This window comes from Bombina bombina, chromosome 2 (genome assembly GCF_027579735.1).
Source record: "Bombina bombina isolate aBomBom1 chromosome 2, aBomBom1.pri, whole genome shotgun sequence".
Lineage (NCBI taxonomy): Eukaryota > Metazoa > Chordata > Amphibia > Anura > Bombinatoridae > Bombina > Bombina bombina.
Genome location: NC_069500.1, coordinates 237,577,097 through 237,601,308, shown reverse-complemented (window position 1 = coordinate 237,601,308; position 24,212 = coordinate 237,577,097). Strand labels below are relative to the sequence as shown.

General features: G+C 41.7%; 1 protein-coding gene across 1 annotated transcript in view; it reads right to left on the bottom strand.

Moving 5' to 3' along the window:
- Positions 1 to 24,212, bottom strand: part of SLF1 (SMC5-SMC6 complex localization factor 1) — a 686,747-nt gene that overhangs the window by 508,484 nt on the left and 154,051 nt on the right. The window contains exons 5-7 of the mRNA XM_053701493.1: positions 10,922 to 11,084; positions 10,155 to 10,298; positions 9,980 to 10,033 (exon numbers count right to left, since the gene is read on the bottom strand). Coding sequence (XP_053557468.1) covers positions 9,980 to 10,033; positions 10,155 to 10,298; positions 10,922 to 11,084 — 361 coding nt within the window. The remainder of the gene's footprint in view (positions 1 to 9,979; positions 10,034 to 10,154; positions 10,299 to 10,921; positions 11,085 to 24,212) is intronic.

The following is a 24,212-nucleotide window of genomic DNA, read 5'->3' as shown; positions in this document are numbered from 1 at the left end:
TTATACTGTGGTAAAAAAGTTCCTTTCCCACCAGTAACAGTTGAGATAATAGAATCCAACTGAGAACCAAATAATTTATTACCCTGGAAAGAACGGGAAAGTAGAGTTGATTTAGAAGACATATCAGCATTCCAAGTTTTAAGCCATAAAGCTCTTCTAGCTAAAATAGCTAGAGACATAAACCTGACATCAACTCTGATAATATCAAAAATGGCATCACAGATAAAATTATTAGCATGTTGAAGAAGAATAATAATGTTATGAGAATCATGATCTGTTACTTGTTGCGCTAAAGTTTCCAACCAAAAAGTTGAAGCTGCAGCAACATCCGCCAAAGATATAGCAGGTCTAAGAAGATTACCTGAACACAAATAAGCTTTTCTTAGAAAGGATTCAATTTTCCTATCTAAAGGATCCTTAAAGGAAGTACCATCTGCCGTAGGAATAGTAGTACGTTTAGCAAGGGTAGAGATAGCCCCATCAACTTTAGGGATTTTGTCCCAAAACTCTAATCTGTCAGACGGCACAGGATATAATTGCTTAAAACGTTTAGAAGGAGTAAATGAATTACCCAATTTATTCCATTCCCTGGAAATTACTTCAGAAATAGCACCAGGAACAGGAAAAACTTCTGGAATAACTACAGGAGATTTAAAGACCTTATCTAAACGTTTAGATTTAGTATCAAGAGGACCAGAATCCTCAATTTCTAATGCAATTAGGACTTCTTTAAGTAAAGAACGAATAAATTCCATTTTAAATAAATATGAAGATTTATCAGCATCAACCTCTGAAACAGAATCCTCTGAACCAGAAGAATCATTAGAATCAGAAGGATGATGTTCATTTAAAAATTCATCTGGATAAAGAGAAGTTTTAAAAGACTTTTTATGTTTACTAGAAGGAGGAATAACAGACATAGCCTTCTTAATAGATTCAGCAACAAAATCTCTTATGTTATCAGGAACACTCTGAACATTAGATGTTGATGGAACTGCAACAGGTAATGGTATTTTACTAAAGGAAATATTTTCTGCATTAACAAGTTTGTCATGACATTTAATACAAACAACAGCTGGAGGAACAGCTACCAAAAGTTTACAGCAGATACACTTAGCTTTGGTAGTTCCCGCACCAGGCAGCGATTTTCCTGAAGTATCTTCTGACTCAGATGCAACATGAGACATCTTGCAACATGTAAGAGAAAAAACAACATATAAAGCAAAATTGATCAAATTCCTTAAATGACAGTTTCAGGAATGGGAAAAAATGCCAAAGAACAAGCTTCTAGCAACCAGAAGCAATGAAAAATGAGACTTAAATAATGTGGAGACAAAAGTGACGCCCATATTTTTTTAGCGCCAAATAAGACGCCCACATTATTTGGCGCCTAAATGCTTTTGGCGCCAAAAATGACGCCACATCCGGAACGCCGACATTTTTGGCGCAAAAGAACGTAAAAAAAATGACGCAACTTCCGGCGACACAAATGACGCCGGAAACAGAAAAGATTTTTTGCGCCAAAAAAGTCTGCGCCAAGAATGACGCAATAAAATGAAGCATTTTCAGCCCCCGCGAGCCTAACAGCCCACAGGGAAAAAGTCAAATTTTTTTAAGGTAAGAAAAAATGATTGATTCAAATGCATTATCCCAAATATGAAACTGACTGTCTGAAAATAAGGAATGTTGAACATCCTGAGTCAAGGCAAATAAATGTTTGAATACATATATTTAGAACTTTATAAAAAAAGCGCCCAACCATAGCTTAGAGTGTCACAGAAAATAAGACTTACTTACCCCAGGACACTCGTCTACATGTTGTAGAAAGCCAAACCAGTACTGAAACGAAAATTAGCAGAGGTAATGGTATATATATAAGAGTATATCGTCGATCTGAAAAGGGAGGTAAGAGATGAATCTCTACGACCGATAACAGAGAACCTATGAAATAGACCCCGTAGAAGGAGATCATTGCATTCAAATAGGCAATACTCTCCTCACATCCCTCTGACATTCACTGTACGCTGAGAGGAAAACCGGGCTCCAACCTGTTGCGGAGCGCATATCAACGTAGAATCTAGCACAAACTTACTTCACCACCTCCATAGGAGGCAAAGTTTGTAAAAACAGATTTGTGGGTGTGGTGAGGGGTGTATTTATAGGCATTTTGAGGTTTGGGAAACTTTGCCCCTCCTGGTAGGAATGTATATCCCATACGTCACTAGCTCATGGACTCTTGCTAATTACATTAAATAAACCTCCCTCAGAAACAGACTAAGGTGATCAAGCTTAAATCTGAAAGATACCACCTCCGAATCTGTCAGGGGTACTAAACCCTCTGAATCTGAAATTTCTCCTACAGAAGCTACTGCAGTACACTCCTCTTCAGGTTGCTGGGAGGATACGTCTGAAATTGCGACAATTGCGTCAAATACCTCGCTTACTGAATTTCTGGCTTTTCTCTTATGTATGCTCTGTGACATTGGAAAGGCAGATAAGGCATCAGAAATAGTTGAAGACATAAGAGAAGCTATGTCTTGTAACAAAATCCCTGCAGGAACTATAGCGGAAGCGCAGGGCACTGCTTGTGAGGGCGGTAAAATTTGGGACATTTGGGGAGAAAGCTGCGGCATAAATTGACCTTCAACATTAGACTCTTGGACAACATCTGCAATAGAAGAGACTGGCTCTGAAAAAATCTTATCCCTATAAATTAAAGTCCTTTGAATACATGAAGGACAGAAAGGGATTGGTGGTTCCTCATTAGCGTCAAAACATAAGGCACAGGTGACATCTTGCAAGTCTCCTTGGTCCATGTTTTTACACAATTTACTAAATAACAAATACAAATTATCAAATTTATTATATATATATAAATTTTAAACGGTTATTTTATTTTTTGTTGAAATTGACAGTTTTGTTAATAATTTCTCTTTAACAGATAAATAACAAATAAAAAAACTAAATATCCTCTGCACCTCAGCACTGCTGAAGTGCTCCTACCTGACCAAAAATTGTCAATGTCCAAAACGGTCTTTCAGTGTTTTCTTCACTCTGCCGAGATGACTAAAACAGATTAGGCAACTGATTTTCCAGAAAAAAAACGTGTCTGCCCTAGAAATGCATGATATTCTTCCTCATGCAACTCTAGCAAAGACCAGTCACCTCACTGAGCGCACTATGAGCTGCGCTACGGAATGGCGCCAAAACCGGAAGGACCGCCCATCGTGGGCGTGATCTAACCGCTCTGCACACCTAATACTGTGAAACCACCTGAGCCATTCTCTCAAAAAATAAACTAATAAATCAGTTAAACGTTTAACTTGCTCCAGCCCCAGTGCCCTGGCCCAATACACTGCACAGAAACCCTTTTTTCATTTAAATAAAGGTATTATGTCCCCACACAAAGAACTTAGCCTCAAAAAAAGCCCTTTATGATGAAATATGTGCTTTTTTTATTAAAAAATTCTGAGTCCTTTTCCCCAGAAATTAAAAGTAGCACTTACCTTGACTTCTGCCTGGCAGTAAGGCAGCTATCAGGCTTGAGAGGTCCTGTCCCTCACATCGACCTGAGGATATCAAAATGCTGAGTCAATGCATATCTCAGACTGAAGGATAAGGGCAGCAAGTAAATCATGGGAGGCGCAGTGAGAATTATGCCCCACAAGTTTCCATTGCTCTAAAGCCACCAAAGCTATCCTGTAGAGACTGATATGGACTATGGCTACACCCTAGGACAAAGCAGCACTCTCTGGCACTACTTTTAAAATAATAAACTCTTGATAGAAGAATCTAATCTAACACCTCACTTTACCTCTTCCTATCACTAACGTAGGCAAAGAGAATGACTGGGGTGGGAGGGAGGGGAGGAGCTATTTAACAGCTCTGCTGTGGTACTCTTTGCCTCCTCCTGCTGACCAGGAGGTGAATATCCCATTAGTAATTAAGATGATCCGTGGACTCGTCGTGTCTTAAAAAAAATATCTTTCTTTTTTACATAGAGATGTTCAGGTGATATTATCTAGTCAGCTTTTTACAGCTATGCTGCATCACTTTCAAGTGTTTCAACATTTGGGTATCATGACCTTTAAGGAAGCCTCACAGACCACTCCCTGCCATGACATTGAACCTGAATTCTTGTTGTTTGATGTTTCTCTTGGTTCCTGAATCTGGCTTGTTTCCTGACCTCTCTTTTAAATCTCCCCAGATAAAGGATTAGACTGCTTACCTGGTACTCTGAAATTGGCTTGATTTCGGACTACTCTTCTGGATTCTCCCAGTGTTTGTTGACTAATTGGACTGTTTCCTGGTAACTGACACTCAGCTGACTACTATCTCTAGTTACCTGCCTGTCTTACCATCCTGTAGCTCTGGTATCCTGCTTCAACACCAAGTCCTGCAGAGGGCGCCTGCAAGCACTAATTTTTCTCAGTCCTCAAGCTCTGCAGAGGGTATATGTGAAGTACCTGTATTTAGCTACTGTACCCAAGCTCTGCAAATAGTATCTACCAAGTGCGAGTCCCCAGAAACTGCAGCCAAGCTCTCCGGAAGGTGCATACCAAGTACCAGTATCCAGCTACGGCGTGTGCCCAGCTTCTGTATCCTGCTCCTGTCTTGGACTTAGAGTGGGCACTCCCGTCTCATGCTTAGAGTGGGCATTCCAGTCTCAGCCGTAGAGTGGGCACTCATCTCATCCTTAAAAGTGGGCACTCCAGTCTCAGGATCCCTAAAGTGGACACTCCAGTCTCAGGCTCCCTAAAGTGGACACTCTAGTTTCGACCTTAAGAGTGGGCACTCACGTCTCGGACTTAAGAGTTGGCACTCAAGTCTCAGCTTTTAGAGTGGGCACTCAAGTCTTGGCTTTCTAAAGTGGGCACTCCAGTCTCAGGCTCCCTAAAGTGGGCACTCTAGTTTCGACCTTAAGAGAGGACATTTAAGTTTCAGCTTTTAGAGTGGGCACTCCAGTCTCTGCCTTAAGAGTGGGCACTCCAGTCTCAGCTCCCTAAAGTGGGCACTCCAGTCTCAGGCTCCATAAAGTGGGCACTCCAGTTTCGACCTTAAGAGTGGGCACTCAAGTCTCAGCTTTTAGAGTGGGCACTTCAGTCTCGGCTTTCTAAAGTGGGCACTCCAGTCTCAGCTCCCTAAAGTGGGCACTCCAGTCTCAGGCTCCCTAAAGTGGGCACTCTAGTTTCGACCTTAACCCCTTAATGACCACAGCACTTTTCCATTTTCTGTCCGTTTGGGACCAAGGCTATTTTTACATTTTTGAGATGTTTGTGTTTAGCTGTAATTTTCCTCTTACTCATTTACTGTACCCACACATATTATATACCGTTTTTCTCGCCATTAAATGGACTTTCTAAAGATACCATTATTTTCATCATATCTTATAATTTACTATAAAAAAATTATAAAATATGAGGAAAAAATGGAAAAAAAAACACTTTTTCTAACTTTGACCCCCAAAATCTGTTACACATCTACAACCACCAAAAAACACCCATGCTAAATAGTTTCTAAATTTTGTCCTGATTTTAGAAATACCCAATATTTACATGTTTTTTGCTTTTTTTGTAAACTATAGGGCCATAAATACAAGTAGCACTTTGCTATTTCCGCTAGTTACATTAGAACACTGATATCTTTCAGGAATCTCTGAATATCCATTGACATGTATATATTTTTTTTTTAGTAGACAACCCAAAGTATTGATCTAGGCCCATTTTGGTATATTTCATGCCACCATTTCACCGCCAAATGCAATCAAATACAAAAAATCGTTCACTTTTCACAATTTTTTTCACAAACTTTTGGTTTCTCACTGAAATTATTTACAAACAGCTTTAGTGGGGTAGTTTTAGCTTTAGTGTAGTGTAGTAGACAACCCCAAGTATTGATCTAGGCCAATTTTGGTATATTTCATGCCACCATTTCACCGCCAAATGCGATCAAATTAAAAAAAAACGTTAAATTTGTCTCAATTTTAGGTTTCTCACTGAAATTATTTACAAACAGCTTGTGCAATTATGGCACAAATGGTTGTAAATGCTTCTCTGGGATCCCCTTTGTTCAGAAATAGACATATATGGCTTTGCCATTGCTTTTTGGTAATTAGAAGGCCTCTAAATGCTGCTGCGCATCACACGTGTATTATGGCTAGCAGTGAAGGGGTTAATTATGTAGCTTGTAGGGAGCTTGCAGGGTTAATTTTATCTTTAGTGTAGAGCTCAGCCTCCCACCTGAAACATCAGACCCCCTGATCCCTCCCAAACAGCTCTCTTCCCTCCCCCACCCCACAATTGTCCCCGCCATCTCAAGTACTGGCAGAAACTCTGCCAGTACTAAAATAAAAGGTATTTGGCCCTTTTTTTAAAAAAAAAAAAAAAAAAAAGAAGAAGCATATTTACATATGCTAATGTGTAGGATCCCCCCTTAGACCCCAACCTCACTGATCCCCCACCAAACAGCTCTATAACCCTTCCCATCTGCCTTAATGGGCGCCATCTTGGGTACTGGCAGCTGTCTGCCAGTACCCAGTTTTGTACAAAATGTGGCTTTTCTTAAAAAAAATTCCCTTTTCTGTAGTGTAGCTTTCCCCCCCACCAAGACCAACCCCCAACCCCTTCCAGATCCCTTAGATTAAATTTATAATGATGAAAATGTATTTTTTTTTTTTTTTACTTTGAACTTTTTTTTTTCTGTAGTGTAGCGGTTCCCACCCGCTCCCGCCCGTGCACGCCCACCACCCCCCCGTGCACGCGCGCGCCCCCGTAGGTCTCGCCCCCGATCCCGCCCCCCTCCACTCCACACACAGCATCGATGGCCGCCCACCCGCCTCCCACGTAAGCTCCCACCCGCCAACGATACCGGCCACCGATGTCCGGTGCAGAGAGGGCCACAGAGTGGCTCTCTCTGCATCGGATGGCCAAGGGGGGTTATTGCAGGATGCCTCCATATCGAGGCATCACTGCAATAACCGGAAAGCAGCTGGAAGCGAGCAGGATCGCTTCCAGCTGCTTTCCAGACCAAGGACGTACGCCACACGTCCTCGGTCATTAACTGTATTTTTTTTGAGGACGTGTGGCGTACGTCCTTGGTCGTTAAGGGGTTAAAGGGACACTGAACCCAAATTTTTTAATATTGTAATTCAGAAAAAGCATGCAATTTTAAGCAACTTTCTAATTTACTCCTATTATCAATTTTTCTTCTTTCTCTTGCTATCATTATTTGAAAAAGAATGCATCTGAGCTTTTTTTGGTTTCAGTACTCTGGACAGCACTTTTTTATTGGTGGATGAATTTATCCACCAATCAGCAAGGACAACCCAGGTTGTTCACCAAAAATGGGCCGGCATCTAAACTTACATTCTTGCATTTCAAATAAAGATACCAAGAGAATGAAGAAAATTTGATAATAGGAGTAAATTAGAAAGTTGCTTAAAATTTCATGCTCAATCTGAATCACAAAAGAAAATTTTGGGGTACAGTGTCCCTTTAAGAGAGGACACTCAAGTCTCAGCTTTTAGAGTGGGCACTCCAGTCTCTGCCTTAAGAGTGGGCACTCCAGTCTCAGCTCCCTAAAGTGGGCACTCCAGTCTCAGGCTCCCTAAAGTGGGCACTCCAGTCTCAGGCTCCCTAAAGTGGGCACTCCAGTCTCAGGCTCCCTAAAGTGGGCACTCCAGTCTCAGGCTCCCTAAAGTGGGCACTCCAGTCTCAGGCTCCATAAAGTGGGCACTCCAGTCTCAGGCTCCATAAAGTAGGCACTCCAGTCTCTGCCTTAAGAGTGGGCACTCCAGTCTCAGCTCCCTAAAGTGGGCACTCCAGTCTCAGGCTCCCTAAAGTGGGCACTCCAGTCTCAGGCTCCCTAAAGTGGGCACTCCAGTCTCAGGCTCCATAAAGTGGGCACTCCAGTCTCAGGCTCCATAAAGTGGGCACTCCAGTCTCAGGCTCCATAAAGTGGGCACTCTAGTTTCGACCTTAAGAGTGGGCACTCAAGTCTCAGCTTTTAGAATGGGCACTTCAGTCACGGCTTTCTAAAGTGGGCACTCCAGTCTCAGGCTCCCTAAAGTGTATACATGTATTTTTTTCTATAAAATAATGGGAGCTGCCATTTTGTAACTTAGGTTACCTTCTTTGTTGTGGCCAATAAGGGACAGTTATATATAGGTCACTAAAGTGTGCAGCCAATGGTTGCGTGAAATATAACAGTGTACTGCACTTACATTTCTAACAGGAACTGAAAAGCTCACAATTTCAGAATGGAATTACAGGAAAGGGGGACAAAATAAATAAAGTATATTGCAGACATTTATTTATATATATGATTTATCATTTTATATTACTACCTCAAAGTGTTTAATGTCCCTTTAAGAGTGGGCACTTCAGTCTCAGGCTCCCTAAAGTGGGCACTCCAGTCTCGGCCTTAAGAGTGGGCACTTCAGTCTCCGGCTCCCTAAAGTGAGCACTACTGTATTTTGCTCCCTAAAGTGTGCACTCCAGTTCATGGCCCTAGAGGGGGCACACCAGTTCCTGGCCATAGAGGGGGCACACCAGTTCCTGGCCATAGAGAGGGCACTTCTTATTTCAGTTCCAGTGGATATTACAGCTGTCCAATCCTGCTTACAGTATCCGAGTCTCCAGTTCCTGTACAATAAAACTTGTCTTGCCTGCCTGTTCACTCAAGCATGCCTAAAAGGGGTAGTTCTGCTAAGAAGTCTATTCCTCTGGGCTGGTGCTTCATCCACCAGGGAGTAAAACCAACGCAAACTTTTACTAAGAGTGCAATATTTATTTATTTTTATTTTTTTAAATCCCATGTATAATGATGTTATAGGAACACTTCCCATTTTATATTTAGCACAAAGATACTGCCTAATAAATGTCACTTTGCAACAGTAATGCAATGAAAACACTGCTATTCAAAGACAGATATTAGGCAATTAAGATCCCAATTTAAATTATAGCTTTGTATATAGATTTAATAGCAACCTAGACAATAAGCATACATTTTCTGGAGAAGGTTAAAGTTGACTAAAGATCCAAACGTAACCTTTATTCAAAATTACACCCCCCAGCAATATCGGAACACTACTGATGGGGGATGCACAAGAAACACATACTTGTATGAGTAATTATAGAACATTTTACACAAAAAACAAGCTCTATTTTCTTTTAGGCAAGCTGTAGACAAGAAAACACTGTGTATTTGCTCATTTGGAGGCTGAACATCTGTTATCTCCCCTCAAAGCAATTCTGAGTATATAATCAATGTTTTTCATAGCTCGGATGTTTCCCATGAAATCCTGTTACTTACAGCTGATGTGTACTGTGCGTAAATTTAAGGGTGGCAGCCTATTTGGGACCGATTCCTTTGATATTTATTTTTTGTTCATGCATACCCTTTGATGTTGTTATGAGGTGTTTATGAGCTTCTGGCAAAGTCTCCAAAGCAAGGAGCATTAATCTTTTGTTTTTGCTCATTTACATACAGAGTATGCCTATTTGTTAGAAGCCTTAAGTTATGTATTTCTCCCCTTCTAAATTGTCTATAATTACTCAATACATGGATTTTTATTTAAAACCGATTTAGTTTTTTAATAGTTCAATAGAGAATTGAAATATCTTGCACTGAAAATCGCAGCAAATAAATCAAACTATATATAAAATAGTTAACACAAGGTGTATGTATGTATGTATGTATATATATATATATATATATATATATATATATATATATATATATATATATATATAAATAAACAAACATCACACACAAGAAAAATTATCTACAACTAGGATGAAAACTAAATGATTAGATTATTAGAATATGTTTGAAATGGTTAAGATTGTGGCCAAATGTTGCTGCTGTTAAAAACTATTATTTAGCAGAAGCTTTAAATATACATAAATCTAAACACATAAATTATTTAATAAATATAAAACTTTATTGTTTAGATTACTTTTAAATGAGAATAACATACCTTAAATTTATTTTGCCCCATAACATCCTGTTTAATACATTTATGATAAATGGCCTGTAAAAGAAAGCAAACAAGGTAGTAAACAAGGGTTTATCCAAACAGCAGTATTCTACCATGCTAAGAATACATTTTCTTTAAACACAACTTGTACAAATATTAATTTATTGTTCTGTACCTGAGTGTAACAAAAGTGCTTCCATATTGAATGCCTGATGTCAGCAAACTGTTTATCTGTCAGATTTTCTTTACAGGTTTCTTGATCATTAGTTTGAAAACTTTCGATGGCTTGAACCTCTTCTGGTATTTGTACTATTGGCTCCTGTGAGAACAATACGACAATTCTTTATTTTATGCTTTCAAAGTAGTTTATATATACATAAAAAAGCACCAAAAGAGTACATCATAATTTTTGTAATTTGATTCTTTATTCATGTTTTCCTAATTTTGTGTGTGTGTGCAAAAAAGCAATGCAAAAAATGGTACTGTTAAACTAATTTTACATAAATAGTAGGAATCAATATATTTATTCATTATCCTTACTTCATAAAGATGATTAGTTTACTAACACCAGGAGTTTTTTTAATTTTTATACTTCTGAACAAACCTGAGGCATTGCACCAGAGAGCACCCAATAGAACAAACAGCCTTCCCTCAAAGAAAAACCCATCACTGATCTGAATTGCTGCCTATATGCCCTAGAAATCAATTAGGCACAATTGCCTTTTATTTTTTTTAACACAATAATATTTAAATTCCATCATATTTATGCCTTAATGTGTACTTGCTAGAAAAAAGAAAGAAAATAAAACGACAACCTCACAGACTATGTAAGTGGAGAACATATAGCTAGAACACTAAACTCTAAAATCTCATCCACATATATTAGACCTCTACTATAGTTAAAAAAAAAAAAAGATAGTAAAAAACATGTGCAGTGTTTACCTCCAAGAGATATTTCCCAAGGTACTGTACAGAATGATAGATTCCTTTAAACAATTTATTATAGATGCCTGTACATAAACCTTTATTGCTGGTAAAAACATGTGTAATTTCTTCATTAGAATCTTGTAGGTTGCATATATTTGCCTGTCCAGCCTTCAAAACTCTATAGAGAAGAACATAAAATGATTATTATTATTATTATTATTATTATTATCGGTTATTTGTAGAGCGCCAACAGATTCTGCAGCGCTATAAACAAAGGGGGAGTACAACAAAACAATTATAGGGTAGAGGGCCCTGCCAAGAGTTGCACTGTTGTAGTCAGCTCTTAAGAAGGTGATCTACAAACAGCTGGACTTTTAGGCTTACATGCTAAGAGGGTTCAGGGGATTGCAGTGGAGGAGAGGAACTGGTATAAAGAAAGGTTAGTGTAGGTTGTATGCATCCCTGAACAGTAGAGTCTTTAGGGAGCACTTGAAGCTTTTAAAACTAGAAGAGAGTCTTGTGGAGCGAGGCAGAGAGTTCCACAAGATGGGAGCCAGTCTGGAGAAGTCCTGTAAACGGGAGTGTGATGAGGTGACAAGAGAGGAGGAGAGTAGGAGGTCATGAGCAGAGCGAAGGGGACGGGAGGGAGAGTATCTGGAGACAAGGTCTGAGATGTAGGGGGGAGCAGTGCAGTTGAGGGCTTTGTATGTAAGAGTGAGAGTTTTGTGTTTGATCCTAGAGGCAAGAGGAAGCCAGTGAAGGGATTGGCAGAGAGGCGCAGCAGATGAAGAGCGACGTGTAAGGAAGATGAGTCTGGCAGAGGCATTCATTATGGATTGTAAAGGAGCTAGGCGGCAGGTGGGGAGATCAGAGAGGACAGAGTTGCAGTAATCAAGGCGGGAAAGAATGAGAGAGTGGATTAAAATCTTAGTTGTGTCTTGTGTAAGGAAGTGTCTAATTTTAGAGATGTTTTTAAGGTGGAAGCGGCAGGCTGTAGCCAAGGACTGAATGTGAGAAGTGAAGGAAAGATCTGAGTCAAATGTGACCCCGAGACATCGGGCATGCGGGGTAGGGGTAATGATGGGGTTGTCGACAGTTATAGAGATATTGGGGGTGGAGATTTTGGAAGAAGGGGGGAAAATGAGGAGCTCAGTTTTGGTGATGCTTTATGATTAGAAGTTTACCACTTCTAAAGAATAAATCAGTTATTAAAAACTGCAATTTATGCAAGTTGCATCCATTGTTTAAAGTAAACCAGTTGTTTTATGTTAAAAGGACATTTTCCAAATCATTATTACTTAAGCTAATATCTGGTAGCGCTTAGTGAATATTAAAGGGACAGTCAACACCAAAATTTTTGTTGTTTAAAAAGAAAGATAATCCCTTTATTACTTATTCCCCAGATTTGCATAACCAACACAGTTATATAAATACACTTTTTACCTCTGTGATTACCTTGTATCTAAGCCTCTGCAAACTGCCCCCTTATTTCAGTTCTTTTGACAGACTTGCTTTTTAGCCAATCAGTACTCCCTCCAGGGTAACTTCACGTGCATGAGCTCAATGTTATTTATATGAAACACATGAACTAATTCCCTCTACTGGTCAAAATGCAGTCAGATTAGAGGCAGTCTTCAAGGTCTAAGAAATTAGCATATTAACCTCCTACAATTAGCTTTCAACTAAGAATACCAAGAGAATAAAGCAAAAACATAAATTATGCTTACCTGATAATTTTCTTTTCTTCCAATGGAAAGAGTCCACAGCTGCATTTATTACTTTTGGGAATTAAGAACCTGTCCACCAGGAGGAGGCAAAGACACCCCAGCCAAAGGCTTAAATACTCCTCCCACTTTCCTCATCCCCCAGTCATTCTGCCGAGGAACAAGGAACAGTAGAAGAAATATCTGGGTGAAAAGGTGCCAGAAGAATAAAAAATAAAGATGCCCCACATAAAAAAGACGGATGGGGAGCTGTGGACTCTTTCCACCTCAAGAAAAGAAAATGATCAGGTAAGCATAATTTATGTTTTTATTCCTAAATGGAAAGAGTCCACAGCTGCATTCATTACTTTTGGGAAACAATACCCAAACTATAGACACTGAATGCCAAAACGGGAGGGTACAATAGGCGGCCCTGAAACTGCTACCCAACAAAAATTCCCTGCTTCGTCCGAAGCCGAGAAAACAAAAAGGGAAAAGGCCGCAAGGACACTGACCAGCAGATAACCTGGAAGCCTAGCTAGAGACCACAACATCAGACACAACTGAGCCAACAGTCCTCCGGGAGACACCGTCGCCCAATAGTCAGCCCCCCACCACACACTGTCACGCTGCGCTGCTCTAGCTGTTGCTAGAAGCACGGCGTCTCCTTCCCTGCTCATTGCCTGCACCTATGTAAGTCCCTCAATAACAATCTATCACTGCCCAAGTATAGGTGTTACTTTATGTGATCCTGGGTGTGATAGATCGTTACTACAGTATTGCCTTAATTTGTTTGAACCCTGCCTGTCTGACTACTCTGCCTGTAATACCCCTGAATTGCTGGATTGATATACTGCTGCTGAACTCTGCCTGTCTGACTACTCTGCCTGTTTAACTCCTAAATTGCTGGACTGCTGCTGAACCCTGCCTGTCTGACTACTCTGCCTGTTTAGCCCCTAATTTGCAAGATTGATATACTGCTGCTGATCCCTGCCTGTCTGACTACTCTGCTTATTAAGCCCTGTTGTTCTGGATTGCCTCTTTGTTGCCGTACGCTGCCTGCCTGACTATTCTAGTGGTGTGCCATTGGACTGCTCTACTGTTGTCAAATCCTGCCTGCCTGACCATTCTAGTGGTGTGCCCTTGAACAGCTTTGCTGTTGCCAAACCCTGCCTGCCTGACCATTCTAGTGGTTTGTCCTTTGACTGCTCTGCCGTTGCCGCTGGGGACTGTGCTGCCTGTGGTGAGTGCCGCCTTCCTCATCTTACTAACTTTCTCTGCTCTGGGATTTTCCCTATCATTCCGACTCGACACCAGGATAACAAGACTACTGGCCGAGTTTGGTCTGATAGAGGAGTATCCCACAAGCATTACACACACCGTTTACTAGCGAAGGGAACCCCCACCGAAACTCCCAAAGGAATAATGCAAGGAAAAACCAAATGGGAACCGAAAGGTTACCACAAACTCCATAAATGAAAAACCCCCATCAATCCAAGCTTGAAAGACCTAAATGGGTCCTGACAACAAGGGGAGATAATGCCCAATCGAAATAAAAACCACAAGGTTTAGAACAGGTAGCAGAACAGAGAAAAAATTCTCCCAACATCCTGCAAGGATTGGAATAGCTAGCTAGCACTCGGATCAAGGCGCAAACAGCTGTGGCTGGTTTCAAAGAGCAACCCTTTACTTGCCAGGCAACAAGTCAACCAGTGCCTAGGAACAACTGAAAATGGAAACCAAACATCATCCGAACTCAGAACCCTGAGGAATTCAGGCAAAATTACATGCAGCAGACCCAGACGAAGAGTCAATAACACGCAGCCATCCTCAGGATGACACAGAAGGATACTTGCTAGAAGCGGCTACCAAAATGTAGAGTGCTAGACCTCCACTACAGAAAGCACACTCTAGGCAACCGAAACCGCCAGACCTACACATAGGTCTCAAAATAAAAGGAGAGCCCAGAACCTCAACGAGGACCAATGCGCCCCCAAGATCCGAGAGAACAACAGATCTCAAGAACTACCAGCATCGGCAGGTCCGAAATCAGGGTACCAGAAAAACCCCAGGCTCAAACAACGAGCAGAAAAAATGGCACAGCCATTACATTAGTGCTCGGGTGCCAACCCGAAATACCACATGGAGACCGTCGACAAGGCTGTAGAAATAGAGATCTAGCTAAAGGCCCAAAATAGACTCAAGGCGGAGCCAATAACTCTTCAAACAGACAGAACAACACAGAGAGCGTACCTCTCTCCTAAATATGTTAACCCGTCTGTCCTAACCTCCCAAAGCAAGGAGAAGCCCTAAGATAGGGACCACACTTCCGAAAGAAGGCTATAAGCCCCCCCAAGACAAAGAGGGCCGGCAAAGGGGCCGGAAGGACAGAGCACCTGCCCCCAGGATACAACCATAGACTGAACCGAGAGAACAATTCTCCAACGCCCTGACCTGGAAGGCATCCCCTGAAGATTTTAACAGGCTAGCACACAGATCAAGGTGCCATAGCTGCAGAGGTTCCACAGCGAACCCCTTTGCATGCAGAGCAGCAAAGCCATCACACTCTTCCAGCAAGCCGATCAAGGGAAATCAACCAAGGCAAAAGGCAAGCCCAGGCGGCATCGGAACCCAGAAAAACCTGGTCAACTGAACCAGTTCAACTAGCCCAACCAAAGGACATCGCCCAAGTTTCCTGGAACTGGGGAACCCCGGACCAGCTCTAGATCCTAACAGTCCGGTACAACCCACAACGGGATCCACAAAGGAAACAAAGAAAAACATCAGTATCAGGATGCCAGGAATCAGACTGAGACGAGATGTGCAAAAATAATCACACCTTTATTAGTAACAAAAAATAATAAAAAGTCCACAAGTCAAATAACAAGCCAGGAGTCAAAACCAGAGCTGGTAGTTAGACGAGCCGAGTCAGGAGCCAAAGCAAGTAGTCAGATGAGCCGGAATCAGGAACAAGAAGAACAGCAGAGTCAGGAACAAGCCAGAGATCAGGAACCAGGAGGGACATCAGACAGCCAGCTAAAACACAGGAACTGGAACACAGACACTCACAAACAGGTCTGAGACAATGCAAGAGCAAAGCATACTGAACAGAGGCCCTTTAAATAATAAGTAATGACATCACAATTCTGAGACTGCAACCTGTCTAACACGGAAGATGTACAGCAGTTTGACCATAAAAGGGCGTGCAGGAAATGAGCAGCATCACACACTATGCCCCAGAGTCAGCAAGAGAGGTGAGTAAAATGGCTGCCAGCAGCACATGGCAAACAAAGCAGGGAAAAAACCCTGATACTCAGCCACCGGAAGAACCACAGTGAGGAGAGGTCCGAGCCCCCCAAAAAAACAAGAACCCAGAAACTGAGATCCCCATCTGATATAAAACCAGACCCCCGGGAGATACCATACAATGTCCAAAGTAAAATGGACAACGAGAAAAACTTGCAAGTCCCGATCAAAAGACGAGACCACCCCTTGCCAGAGTCCAACGCTCCAAGGAGCTAAGGAAGCAAAGATCGAAACAAGGTCACTAGAGCCCTAGGCGCAATAGCCACCCTACGACCAAGAACAAGGGGATACCTTGAGGACAAAGTCACTCAAACAAAGGCTAGTCTCCACATCACCCACAAAAAATCAGAGGAGAAGATGAAAGATGGATGCGGAGCATCCCCCAGCTCCGGGGAAGAAACCCTAAACAGAGCTGAAGGAGACCACACTGCCCATGTCCCTACAAAGGAACCAACTCCCAAAGGGAACTAGGTCCCCCAAAGGAACCCAAAGAACGGACGAAGTCCAAAAGGTCTCAAGAAGAGAACCAAAGCAGGAACAAGTCCAAGGACATTCCAGAGCCTCAGAAGGCCAAACCTTTCAAAACAGCAGTAAGGAGGTGCCAAGCCCCCAATCCTCCCAAGAGAGGAAGGAAACTCTAGGCCCCGAGGGAAGCGGAGCCAAGAGGGTGATGCAGTGGAACTCCACTAACCCGGTCACCTGATTGAATGCTTAATAAGGACTGACACAATTCTCCCAGTCATACGGATCCTTTTTAGAGTGTTTAGCTGAACTTGTAAAGAAAAACAAGAAAAAACACACAAATAATAATGTGAGCACTCAGCGCCCCACCAGACCAGCCAGGCAGAACAGGCATCACGTGTCTGAATAAGTCACAGGACAGAAGATCTGAATCCCAGCAGGACCAGCCGAAGTTAGCGTCATAAATGTCAAGTTGGCTAAATCATCCCTCAAAGGGGAAGGTAAAACAGACAAACCTAGGACTAACGTGTCCCTTAACAAACTTCCGAAGAAGCAACCAGAGAGAATCGATCCCAGAAGTTCCCGAAGAAAACACATAATCGAAAATAAAAGACATCCTAACCAGATAAAAGAAAATATAAGGCAACCCGTAGGTTAACGCCTAGGAAGAAAGCAGGCATACCCGCAGGACCAGCCAAACGGAACCCGATCTTCCAACAAAAAACTGGGAAAGATTTCAAAATCAGACAATTTGGGAATTACGTCATCCCCTCATGTCTAATGAGGTGAGCCATTCGAAGGAGAAGCCTGCGGATTCCCGTATCCGTTAAGGATAGGATCCTCTAATAACTCAAAAAACGTGTCTGAGTAAAACGTGAAGACCCTCTATTCTGTAGCGAAAGGCACAACACTCATAGACAATCGGGCACGAGCACAAACGCAAATAAACGCCTGGACTTTGCAGACGCATAATCGCCAAAAATATGTGAAAATGAAAACGAGCTGCAACCTCCAGGGGGAACAAGCCGCCCTGTAAGGAGGGATAAACATAATCTGGGTTACCCGCATGTGTAGAAGTAGGGAGCGGTAGAGAACTCGCCTCTTGGAGGACAGAACCCCCAGAGGCGGATAGCTCAGCAGACCCCTGAATCCCCGAGCCCGAGGAACGGGTGCTCTAATACGGTATATTGAACATAACTGATTGACCTGTGTCAACGGGGCAAATTTGCCTTCTTCACAAGTCGAAGAATCTGAAATCTGAACAGTCTCAGCATCAGAATCCTCCATAACTAGATAGAGAATATAATAATATGGACTAAGAAAAAACTTAAACGGCATCTGACAAGTACAAGGGCTGGGGAACTCACCATCTCCTAGAACCAGACACAAGCAGACTCTAATTTTTCAGTCACTACACGGTCAGGAATGCAGAAATGGAAGACAAAGTCAGAAAGGTGAACCATACAGTCCCAAAAAAGCGTGCCAAACCATAAGGTCGCTTCACTTCTAAAGGCCTTTATGTTCTAAGCCAAGAGCCCAGTTAGCACTACACATAGGCAGATTTAATCATATAATAAACATAATTTTAAAAAACCCTGTTCAATAATCCCCCTCAGATTAGCAGTTTTATAAGTATTTAAACAGGGAACTTTTTTTTTTGTTTACAGAACTTAAAAACAAAACAAATTCGTAATGAATTTATACACTTCAGGATCATAGAGCAAAGTCGATGGGCTGGGGGATTTGATTTAAAGGGACAGTCTACACCAGAATTTTTATTGTTTTAAAAGAAAGATAATCCCTTTATTACCCATTCCCCAGTTTTGCATAACCAACACAGTTATATTAATATACTTTTTACTTCTGTGATTATCTTGTATCTAAGCCTCTGCAAACTGCCCATTTATTTCAGTTCTTTTGACAGACTTGCAGTTTAGCCAATCAGTGCCTGCTCCCTGATAACTCCACGTGCACGAGCACAGTGTTATCTATATGAACCACATGAACTAACACCTTCTAGTGGTTAAAAACTGTTAAAATGCATTCTGAAAAGAGGTGGCCTTCAAGGTGTAAGAAATTAGCATATGAACCTCCTAGGTTAAGCATTCAACTAAGAATACCAAGAGAACAAAGCAAAATTGGTGATAAAAGTAAATTGGAAAATTGTTTAAAATTACATGCTCTATCTGAATCATGAAAGTTTATTTTGGCCTAGACTGTCCCTTTAAAAGGACATGAAACCCCATTTTTTTATTTCATGATTTAGGTAGAGCATACAATTTTTAACAACTTTCCAGTTTACTTCTAGTATAAAATTTGCTTCATTCTCTTGGAATCATTTGTTGAAGCAGCAGCAATGCACTTCTGGTTTCTAACTGAACACATGGGTGAGTCAATGACAATCAGTATATGCAGCCACCAATCAGCAGCTAGAACCTAGAGGAAGCAAATTAAATAATATAAGTAAATTGGAAAGTTGTTTAAAGGACCAGAAAATACAGTAGATTTGCATAATCAACAAATGTATGAAAAAAAGACAATACAATAGCACTTAGTCTGAACTTCAAATGAGTAATAGATTATTTTTCTGACAAAAAGTTGTCTATTTCCACTCCTTCTGTATCATGTGACAGCCATCAGCCAATCACAAATACATATACGTATATTTTGTGAATTCTTGCACATGCTCAGTAGGAGCTGGTGATTCAAAAAGTGTAAATATAAAAAGACTGTGCACATGCCACATTCTGTTAATGGAAGTACATTTGAATGTTTTTTTTAAATAGTAGTTCTCTTAGCCAGAGTAGAAATAGCCCCTTCCACCTTAGGAACCGTGTGCCATGGTTCCGTTATGGAGTCAGTGACTGGAAACATCTTCTTGAAAATAGGAGATGGGGGAAAGGATATCCCCTGCTTCTCCCACTACTGTGTGATAATATCCATAACACAATCTGGAACTGGAAAAACCTCCTTAGAAGAAGGAACCTCAAAGTAATTATTAAGTTTACTAGATTTTTTAGGATGGGCAACGACAGGAGTGTCTGAGTCGTCCAAATTAGCCAAAACCTCATTTAACAAAACACAAAGGTATTAAAGCTTAAATCTGAAAGAACTTCCTTCAGTTTCAGATGAAGGAATTACACTGTCCAAATCTGAGATTTCACCCTCAGAAAGACCTGACACATCTTCCTCATCAGACTTAAGAGTTAGAGCCATCTGAGAAGCATTACTGGAATCAGAAACCTTGCCATCTGAATCCCTAAGTTTTCTCTTACGTTTTCCATTTAACATAGGATACCACTGAGAATACTTGAGCGGCAATCTCTGCTTTTAAATATACTCCACAAGGAGTTATAGATGAACTACAGGGCACTGCATGTGACGCCATTGAGGCTTGGGACGTTACAGGAGAAAGCTGTGGCATTACCTGAAGAGCATCATCCTGAGAGACATTAGGCTCAGCAATAAAAATTATTTCTTTACACTGTACAGTCTTCTTAATACGAGGAACAGAATTGTACAGGAGAAGCAATCTGAGCTTCTAAACACAAAAGACAGGCATTCAATTGAGCATGTTTTTGCTCTGTATCAGACATGATCTCAGTAATTTTATCCACTGTTTAAAATCAAACTTTGCCAGTGACATACCTCAGCTTAGGGTATATCTTTACAGTGATTGCTACATAACACTACCACTTATTAGCTAGGCTATAAACTCACAACAATAAAAAAGAAAAAAATATAACATCTGACCGAGCGATAATGCGCTCAAAACAAATCACCTCAGGGAACCCCATACCTCAGTCTTGGCTGAGGTGCCTACCTGCGCCTTAATTTCACCACAAACAACCGGACTTCAGAGAAGAGCGCAAATTCTTGCAGCCAACACCACTCCGTCTTACACTAAAGCATCACGTGACCGGGAAAAAAACTACTGTGCCACAGTGAAGGCGCGAAAGTATTTGACTTCCTGGTTACGCTGAATATAGCGTACTGCCTATAAAACAGAGACCCTGAGGAAATAATAGCAAGAAAAAACACACCGCAAAGTTGCAAATGTCACATCAACACTGATGGCCAACCAAAATCTTTCTTAATACCAAGAGCAGCCGAATAATCCCCAAAGAGGATAAAAATAAGCCTCCCCCAGAAAAAGACTAATAGAGTTAAATAACCCTTCACTTATAAAGTCAAATTGTATGCAGTGCCTGCTCCATGCCCAGTCTAATCCTTACTTAAGGACTACCTTGACCCATAACATAATATATGCAGGAAAATATTTAAGTGCATAGTCTCCCCACCTGGAGAAAAAGCACTTACCTGCCAAGTCTGCTGTCCGGCATGTAGACAGCTCACTAGGTATGTAAGGATACAGTTCCTCACAGAGACCTGTATAAAAGAAAGACCAGAGTAAACCTACTCTGATTTTCTATACTAGGGCAGCAAAAATGTTAGGAAAACACAGCAAGGCCCACCAAACTTCTTAAAAGCCACTATTACCCTTACTGAAGAGATTAACATGGAGTACGGCTATACACATAAAACTTGCTTGTAGTAAAATTCCATTTCTTCACAAACCAAAAACATTTACCTCCTCCATGAACGAAGGCAAAGAGAATGACTGTGGTTTAGGGGAAGAAGAATGATACTTAACAGCTTGGCTGTGGTGCTCTTTGCCTCCTCCTGCTGGCCAGGAGTGATATTCCCAACAGTAATTAATGATGCCATGGACTCACCATATCTTGGGGGGGGGGGGACACCAATGCCCAGAATAATTTTTTTAAGATTCATGTCACCTAACCTAGTAGAACCTAGTAGAAATATACACAATTCTGACCAGGTCTAAACCATTCTTTAAATATCAGGCCTGAAACAACAAATAAAACAGGAGAAACTTTCTACCTTAGATATCTACTTCATATAAGCTTAATACAAAAAAAAGAAAATTTATGCTTACCTGATAGATTTATTTATTTTTTGGCACGATGAGTCCACGGATCATCTTAATTACTAATGGGATATTCACCTCCTGGTCAGCAGGAGGCGGCAAAGAGCACCACAGCAAAGCTGTTAAATAGCTCCTCCCTTCCCTCCCACTCCAGTCATTCGACCGAAGTTAAGGAAAGAAAGGAAAAGCCAAGTTGCAGAGGTGTCTGAAGTTTACAATAACCCCTAACCTTTCTTACAAAAACAGGGCAGGCCGTGGACTCAGGTAAGCATAAATTTTCTTTTCTTTTTTATGACACGATGAGTCCACGGATCATCTTAATTACTAATGGGATTCAATACCCAAGCTAGAGTACACAGATGATACGGGAGGGACAAGACAGGGAACCACTGCTTAAAAAACCTTTCTCCCAAAAGCGGACTCAGCTGAGGCAAAAGTGTCAAATTTATAAAATTTTGAAAAAGTGTGAAGAAAGGACCAAGTTGCAGCCTTGCAAATCTGTTCCATAGAAGCTTCATTTTTGAATGCCCATGAGGAAGCAACAGCCCTTGTGGAATGAGCCGTAACTCTCTCGGGAGGCTGCTGTCCAGCAGTCTCATATGCAAATCGTATGATACTCTTCAGCCAAAAAGAAAGAAAAGTAGCCGTAGCTTTCTGATCCTTGCGTTTTTCCTGAGAAAACCACAAACAAATAAGAAGACTGACGAAAGTCCTTAGTTGCCTGCAGGTAAAACTTTAAAGCACGGACCACGTCCAAATTATGCAGAAGTCTTTCCTTCTGAGAGGAAGGATTAGGACACAAGGAAGGAACAACAATCTCCTGATTAATGTTCCGATCAGAAACAACCTTAGGAAGAAATCCTAATTTTGTACGTAAAAGCACCTTATCTGAATGGAAAATGAGATAAGGAGACTCTTACTGTAATGCCGAGAGCTCTGATACTCTTCGAGCAGAAGAAATAGCAAGAAGAAATAAAACTTTCCAAGATAACAACTTAATATCTAAGGAATGCATAGGCTCCAACGGAGCCCCTTGAAGAACTTTGAGAACTAAATTAAGACTCCATGGAGGAGTAACTGGTTTGAACACAGGCCTGATCCTGACCAAGGCATGACAAAATGATTGTACATCTGGGACATCCGCCAGACATTTGTGTAACAAAATAGAAAAGGCCAAGATTTGACCCTTTAGGGAACTCGGCGATAAACCCTTCTCCAAATCTTCTTGGAGAAAAGACAAAATTCTAGGAATCCTAACTCTACTCCATGAGTAGCTCTTGGATTCACACCAATAGAGATATTTACGCCAAATCTTATAGTAAATCCTTCTAGTTACAGGCTTACGAGCCTGAATCATGGTCTCTATGACCGAGTCAGAAAACCCCCGCTTGGATAAAATTAAGCGTTCAATCTCCAAGCAGTCAGCTTCAGAAAAACTAGATTTGGATGAAGGAAGGGCCCTTGAATCAGAAGGTCCTTCCTCAACGGAAGTCTCCAAGGCGGCAGAGATGTCATCTCCACCAGATCTGCATGCCAAATCCAGCGAGGCCAGGCCAGTGCTATGAGGATCACAGAGGCCCTCTCCTGTTTGATTCGAGCAATTACCCGAGGAAGAAGAGCAAACGGAGGAAATAGGTATGCTAGACTGAAGTTCCAAGGAACCGCCAGAGCATATATCAGTTCCACCTGGGGGTCCCTGGACCTCGACCCGTATCTTGGAAGCTTGGCATTCTGTTGAGATGCCATGAGATCCAATTCCGGCTGACCCCACTTGAGAATCAGTTTAGAGAACACTTCCGAATGGAGTTCCCACTCCCCCGGATGAAAGGTCTGCCTGCTCAAAAAATCCGCCTCCCAGTTGTCCACCCCTGGGATGTGGATCGCCGACAGGCAACAAGAGTGGGCCTGCGGCCACTGGATTATTTTGGTTACCTCTGTCATCGCTAAGGAACTCCTCGTTCCTTTCTGATGATTGATGTAAGCCACTGAAGTTATGTTGTCCGTCCAGAACCTGATAAACTGGACCATGGTTAACTGAGGCCAGTCCAGGAGAGCATTGTAGATCGCTCTCAGTTCGAGAATGTTTATAAGAAGAATAGACTCTGACTGAGTCCAAACTCCCTGAGCCTTTAGGGAGCTCCAGACTGCTCCCCACCCCAGAAGGTTGGCGTCTGTTGTCACAATCAGCCAAGATGGTCTGCGAAAGCAGGTTCCCTGGGAGAGATAATCCTGAAACAACCACCATTGAAGAGAGGCCCTTGTCTCCTGCTCCAGAGTTATTCAAGGAGACAAGTCTGCATAGTCTCCATTCCATTGCCTGAGCATGCTTAGCTGCAGAGGTCTGAGATGGAAACGAGCAAACGGAAATATGTCCATTGCCGCCACCATCAGTCCGATTAACTCCATACACTGAGCCACTGACGGCCGAGGAGTGGACTGAAGGACTAGACAAGTATCTATAATCTTTAATTTCCTGACTTCGGTCAGAAAAATCTTCATAGACAGGGAGTTGAAAGGATGGCGTCTGGACTAGAATGTTGTCCAGATAAGACGCCACCCCAATTCCTCGTGACCAAAGTACTGCCAACAGAGACCCCAGAACCTTTGTGAAAATTCTGGGAGCAGTGGTCAAGCCCAAAGAGCCACAAACTGGAAAAACGTGTCCTGAAAAGCAAACCTTAGGAACTTGTGATGATCCTTGTGAATAGGGACACTGTTGTCATAAATTGACCCTCCTAGATTAAGGGAAGAATGGAAAGAATAGTTTCCATCTTGAAGGACGGAACCCTTAGAAATTTGTTTAGAATCTTGAGATCTAAAATTGGTCTGAAGGTTCCCTCCTTTATGGGAACCAGGAACAGATTGGAATAAAAACCCTGACCCTGCT